This window comes from Malus sylvestris, chromosome 16, assembly GCF_916048215.2.
Source record: "Malus sylvestris chromosome 16, drMalSylv7.2, whole genome shotgun sequence".
In the NCBI taxonomy this organism is placed as follows: domain Eukaryota; kingdom Viridiplantae; phylum Streptophyta; class Magnoliopsida; order Rosales; family Rosaceae; genus Malus; species Malus sylvestris.
Genome location: NC_062275.1, coordinates 3,950,746 through 3,957,047, shown reverse-complemented (window position 1 = coordinate 3,957,047; position 6,302 = coordinate 3,950,746). Strand labels below are relative to the sequence as shown.

Sequence of the window (6,302 nt, the reverse complement as noted above, 5' to 3'; positions counted from 1 at the left end):
AGGTGAGGCTTTGAAAAAAAAAAACAAAATTTGGTTGTGTGAAATTACATTTCTGCCTCATATTTCTTTTTCATGTTCTGTTTTAATTAGAGAGTTAAACTGGTAATTTCATAGGATTTTGGTTGACAATGTGTGTTTTATTAATTAGTAGAGATAAAAAGTTTACAAATAGTTGCTTTTGGAGAAACAAACAAGAAGAAATTCAAAGTCATGCAGGCAAATAGAAAATGAATCAAGAAAAAAAAAAGATTTATGAAGGGGAAGATAGAAATAAAACCCTTTTATGTGGGCCACAGTAGAAATAAAACTAGAGATATTACTGGTAAACAAACTAGTAAGAAATTAAATTTCACCAACCTTTCTAAAGATATTATTAAATTAATTCATATTAGAAATTTCAAATTTATGGTTCTTATTTCAAATAGTTTTAGCAATGGGTTTAAAGCCAAAAATAGTTTGGTAATTACATATAAAGGAAAAATGATGTGCTAGCATGGAGTAAATTGTGAGGTTGGTAATGTTGGTATAGACAAAATCCCACCACCATAATTGGATATTTGGATAGGTTTGTGTTATCTACACACACATTTTTTTACGTTCCACACATTTTTGTTAATTTTATAGTTTGATCTTCTTCAATCATTCAGTCCAATGGTAAAAAAATTGAGAAAAGTGTCTGAAAGGTAAAAATACGTGCAGATAACACCACTCATTTAAAAACAGTGAGAAAATGTTATGTTTTGGCTATTAGTTTTTGAGGACAAAATTACTATCAGTAAGTTTATCCTCAAGAAAATATTCCGTAGAACTATTTGACTATCGTTTTTATTTTGAAAAGAATTACACGAGACGGGATGAGATTAAAATACCAAAAAAATTATGTATCTTTGTTACATATCCCTTCTAAATAACGTGGTCGGATGTCCATACTCAAGTTTTTAATGTTCCCTTTTTTTTGTCTTTTCCTTCCATTTAGCAGAGAATATAGGGTAGAGGATCTTCTCTTCATCTGTAGAGGGAGTTTATTTTTCACGTTTTTATCTCCAGTCTGTGATTTTATCCGTTTACTTTGTTTGAAGAGAGAGAGAGAGAGAGAGTTGATTTCGTGTGTGTGTTTTGTCAAGATGATTGGATGCACGTGGAAACCCAGAAGGTAAATTCCTTATTCCTTCTCAACTTCTACCGCAGTTTTTTTTTTTTTATTGTGTATAAATAATTAGTAAAATTAATTTTTGAGTAATGTGATGAAATACTATAAATATAATATATATAAAGAAATTCGTATTGATTCCCATCTTCCACCTTCGTCAGTTTCTTGCTTCTCTGTCACCTCTCCCTCCTCCTTCCTTCTTCTTCCTCCCCTCTGTAAGCATCTGTTTCTTCCTTGTTTATTCTTTCTGCACTGCTATTTTCTGCAGTTTCAGTAATCTCAGATTGCATGGCATTCTGTATTTCTTATGTTTTCCGAGTTGTTTGCTGTGATGGGATTTGAGTTTTGATTGTTTTATGATCTGGGTTTGCTTGCTTTTACTGTAAAAATGATAAAATTAGTATCTTTATTTGTTGGGTTTTGATCTTTGGATTATGATCAGCATACCCTTTGGTTTTATCGCAGTATTGAACTCAATTAAGAGACTCCAACAGCACAGTGATTAATTTTTAATTAATTATCAGTAATTGTGTTCGATGAGTCCGGATTTTGTATAAAATCCGCTGGAATTATGAATTTGTAGAATTTGAGTGATACAGATTTTTAATCCCCTTATATAATCCAAAGTTCATGAGCTGCAATTTTGCCTCGTTTTCCTATTTGACCAAAAAATAAATATTGTGTTTGTTCTATATATATTTTTTTCTTCTAAATTTGATCTTTTTTGCGTGTGTGTGTGGAAGTAGTGGTGTTGAACTTGTTGGAAGCATGGCACTTTCTGGGGTTCGAAAAGATAGAAAGTTGAGGATTCATGAAAGTTTGGATGAGCTTAGCACTGATTTGGCAGACTACATTGCTGAGCTATCAGAGGCATCCGTGAAGGAGCGCGGCGTCTTTGCAATTGCATTATCTGGTGGTTCTCTCATTGGCTTAATGGGGTATCATGCTTTCCTTTCCACATCCCCTTTTTTATTTGCTTTGACTTTTGTGTTAATGCGTAACTTGTGATGGTGGGAAAACAGAAAACTGTGTGAAGCTCCTTATAACAAGACTGTAGATTGGGCCAAATGGTATATATTTTGGGCAGACGAGCGTGTTGTGGCGAAAAGTCATGTTGATAGCAACTACAAGCTTGCGAAAGATCGCCTTTTGTCCAAGGTTTGTATGATATTCTTCCGTCTTTTTTCCCCTCTCAGACTGTGTAGGCTGTATTTTGTTCTTGAAGTAATTGAGTCAAAGAAATGTAATAGAGATTGCTTGTCTTGCTTTGAACATGATGCTTTTCTTCTTCCGGTCTTTCTCTCTTTCGGAAAACCAAATGACATGATGAACTTCGAATAAAAGGATAGATATTAGCATTATTATTTTGATCTCTTCTGTGTTTTACCTCTTTATATGACGACGAGGTGGCTGTGATTTAGTACCCCACAATTGTGTACCGGATCTAAACTGCTTATCATATTAAATAGTCAAGTTTCTTGTATAAGAAATTTACTAGCTGTTGCTGATTTCTGTAGTTTCGCTAAGTTTCCGTGTCATCATCGGAACCACCTTATATATTGCAGCCATCTTCTGGTGCACATGTTCAACTTTAACAATTCTTGCGGATAAAGTTGGCTTTTAGTAAAAGGAAGATCACTGCTGCAGATTATGTTGGTTGTTTCTCGGGTCATTTATTGCATCTTAAACACCATGAAACTTTCTCATAGCCACTTCAATGAACTTTCCTTTTAAACAAAGTATTTACTGAGATGTATGTTTTCTTGTTCCTGTTTGAGATCTGATCTTCTATTTTTCATGATTTTCCATATTTTAATTATATGATGTGATGAGTTCCGCCATTGGCAGTAGTGATTTTTTTTTCTATTTCAACTGGTATTGGACAAACTATTACTCACTTGTTGACTTCACATATGGCTATCTCTTGAACATCTCTTCACAACAGCTTGATGATCTTCTACTATGCAATCAGTAATTAGCTAATCAAGCTATAAGTTCCAACCTGATTTTTCGTTCATGGCTATCGGGACTCTTAATGTAAAATATGCTAGTTTGTGCACACACTATCGTTTTAGTATTAGAGAAGGACTCAAACTTATGACAATCTTGTGGCTGGTGATTGAATGTCGTCATTCACTTTGTGTTCATGTATTTTCCCAAATTTTCAGAAATACATTAATATCCATTTGTTAGTATATTGGAACTGAAAGCTTTTAGTTGAGATTCTTGAGAACAATGACTATACTATCGCAATATTTGTTCTAGTTCTGGTGAATAATAAATTTCATCGCCCATCTGTATTCGGTTTTCCCATGCTCATTTTTATTTCACGTTTGCAGGTACCTATAATTCCCAGTCATGTGCATTCTATTAATGATTCAGTGTCAGCAGAGGAGGCTGCTGATGACTATGAGTTTGTCATTCGCCAGCTAGTGAAATCTCGGGTGATCAGCGTCTCTGATATAAGTGACTGCCCCAAGTTTGACCTAATCCTCCTGGGAATGGGTCCTGATGGGCATGTCGCCTCACTATTCCCTAACCACTCGGTGCTGGAGGAGAAAGATGAATGGGTGACTTTTATAACTGATTCCCCCAAACCACCACCCGAGAGAATCACATTCACCCTGCCAGTCATCAACTCGGCGTCCAATGTGGCTATAGTCGCAACAGGTGACAGCAAAGCAGAGGCTGCGCACATGGCAGTCGACGACATGGGATCTGACCTCCCTCCAGTGCCGGCTGGAATTGTCCAGCCACTGAAAGGGAAGTTGGTGTGGTTTTTGGACAAGGCAGCTGCCTCAAAACTTGATGATGGTACTCAATTCTCTGCATAGGGTTGAATCCCTTCGTGTGTAAGTGCATGTATTGCATTTACCGGAAGGATTCGATGCCTGTGATTCGATTTCTTTCGCCATTAGTCACCTTTTGTTCAAGCTTTGGGTTAATATCCCCTGTTTTGCCTTGCCTTCCTCTCTTGTTTAGTGGGGTTTGGAGAAGTGTGATAATCCTTTTGTAAGAAGAGGTCAATAAATTTGGGGACTTCAATTCAAAAGTCATTTTTCTGGTTTTACTTTGCTAATAGGAAAGACTCAAACGTTGGATGATGTTTTTCTCATGGGTGCTTTCCATTTAGTAGTTAAGAGCGTTTATCATTACACTTGAGGTTGTTTGTCCTTCCTCAATATCTTTTGTGTCAAAAGAAAATACGACGTGTTTAGGACATGTTTAGGGCCTATCTGATAACCATTTTAGTTTTTAGTTTTTCATTTTTCTGAAAATTGAAAACTTGTTTATTAACTGTTTTTAAGTTTTTAAAAAACGTAAAATACAAAACCAAGCCAAATTTGGAAATTTTTTTCAGCTTTTTGGTTTTCGGTTTTAAAAACAATAAAAACGAAATGGTTATTGAATGATTCCCTACTTGAAATCGGAGTAAGAAGGTGGAGTGATTTTAACATGAACTTGGACCATACGACGCATTTTATTATTATCAATTTCTTTAAAATAGGGTCCCACACCAATGATTATATTGCTTTTAGTTACTCTTAAGCTCATCTTAATCTTGAACACAAAGGAAATGCACAAGGTCAAAGGAGGTTTTCTTGCTTTAAAAATTGAAGCTCACGATCTGCGTTCAGATCAGTTCACCAACCAAGTTCTTCAAAGGAAAAAGCTTATCCTTTTCTTGTATGCGGCTGATGTCCTTACGCGGAAACATGTAATGATTGGTGGGTGAGACTAAAGCAAAATTTGGTTATACGTGTGGGTTACCACCTTCTGAGTTTGTGCTAATTTTTTTAATAGAAAACTAATGAAAAATATTTGAAAATTTTGAGTTTCAACAATGAGGACAAATTAAATGGTAAAGTGAATAGTACCATGATTGATTTTTTAGTGTAAAAATGTGATTTTTAGTTAAAGTGAACAGTACCGGAAGCTTTTCGTTAAACTTCCCTTTTTTTAATACTTAAATTATGAGTCTTGCTGGTGTATCGCTCTGTGTGCTAAGTACAAATAACAATTTCATACAATCAAAGACCAAGCTAGTTTAAATACATTCTCGTTCATCAACGCTCAATCTTAATCCTTGGAGTCTAAGGGCGTGTTTGGTGAGTTTGTTGGGATAAGTTGTGATCAATTAAAATTAAAATATATTTCAGTCCAGTTTGTTATTTGTTGTGTCAAAATGTGAGATGAACAGTACTAGATATGATGGATTATGAATCCACAATAAAATGTGTTATCTAACATGCCCTGAGTCCTGACACATGAGTTAAAAGTCTTGATTTACATGTTCCTTTCGATCCAATCTTATCCTAAAACTCAATCTCATTCAGTCTACCAAACAAGCCTAAAAAGTTTTGATATCACACTCTTGTTCACCTACCCCTCAACTACTCCTAATTAATAACATGAAAACTACCTGGCATATCCAATCTTTTTCTAGATAGTGACATTGAAGCGTGTGGGAATCATTCACTATAGTTGGATAAGATTAAGATGATTCAAAATTGTTCTCAATGTCCTTAAAATATTACATTAGTGACTAAAAAGTAAAAAAACAATAATTAAACAAGCAAGGCAAATGTTTTCAATGTCCTTTAAATTCTGATAGCCCTGTTCACATTTTGGAATTGACTCCAATATTTACATGTATAAATATAATTACCATCTTTTATTTTTGTCAAACTAATTTACTTTCATTAAAAAAAGGCAAGTACAAGGAAAAAGGGAGCCCAAAGGGCAACCCACTACTTAAATACAAGCCCAACAACAAAAAAGAAAATACAGAAGATAGGCTCAAAAGTAACCCTAAGACTGGAACGGATCCAGCAGCTACCAGATGCGCCTCCATTGCAGGGCCGCCACCACCACCAAGAGAACGAACCAACTGAACAAATGGATCACTGGAAAATGGGGGTTAGCAAGCCACCAACGCAAGAAGCACTCCCATAATCCTACCAGATAGTGCTAAAAGCACTTTGATAGCCACCCAACACCTGAGAAAAAGCACATGGCTTGAGTAGCAGAGGCCGGTGGTTGAGGACGCGTGACAAAAAGTTACACCAGAGCAGGAGAGGGCCATGAAGGTCCAGAATTGAGACCAGTTCATGGGAATTGAAACAAAGTTCATAGAACGAAGCTCAAGGGA

General features: G+C 35.6%; 1 protein-coding gene across 1 annotated transcript; it reads left to right on the top strand.

Annotated features, from left to right (window-relative positions):
• The first annotated feature begins 1,221 nt into the window (after positions 1–1,221).
• Positions 1,222–4,254, top strand: LOC126608498 (probable 6-phosphogluconolactonase 1). The gene is made up of 4 exons (XM_050276437.1): positions 1,222–1,365; positions 1,897–2,088; positions 2,173–2,308; positions 3,490–4,254. The coding sequence occupies exons 2-4, from the start codon at positions 1,919–1,921 to the stop codon at positions 3,982–3,984; spliced, it is 801 nt and encodes a 266-aa protein (XP_050132394.1). The 5' UTR covers positions 1,222–1,365; positions 1,897–1,918; the 3' UTR covers positions 3,985–4,254.
• Positions 4,255–6,302: the final 2,048 nt, after the last annotated feature.

What these genes read in the sequence shown, in the direction of transcription:
- LOC126608498 (XM_050276437.1), top strand. Translation starts at nt 1,919, where the DNA reads ATGGCACTTTCTGGGGTTCGAAAAGATAGAAAGTTGAGGATTCATGAA. An exon ending in TCTCTCATTGGCTTAATGGG is followed by an intron (nt 2,089 to 2,172) that starts GTATCATGCTTT and finishes GTGGGAAAACAG; the next exon opens with AAAACTGTGTGAAGCTCCTT. An exon ending in AAGATCGCCTTTTGTCCAAG is followed by an intron (nt 2,309 to 3,489) that starts GTTTGTATGATA and finishes TCACGTTTGCAG; the next exon opens with GTACCTATAATTCCCAGTCA.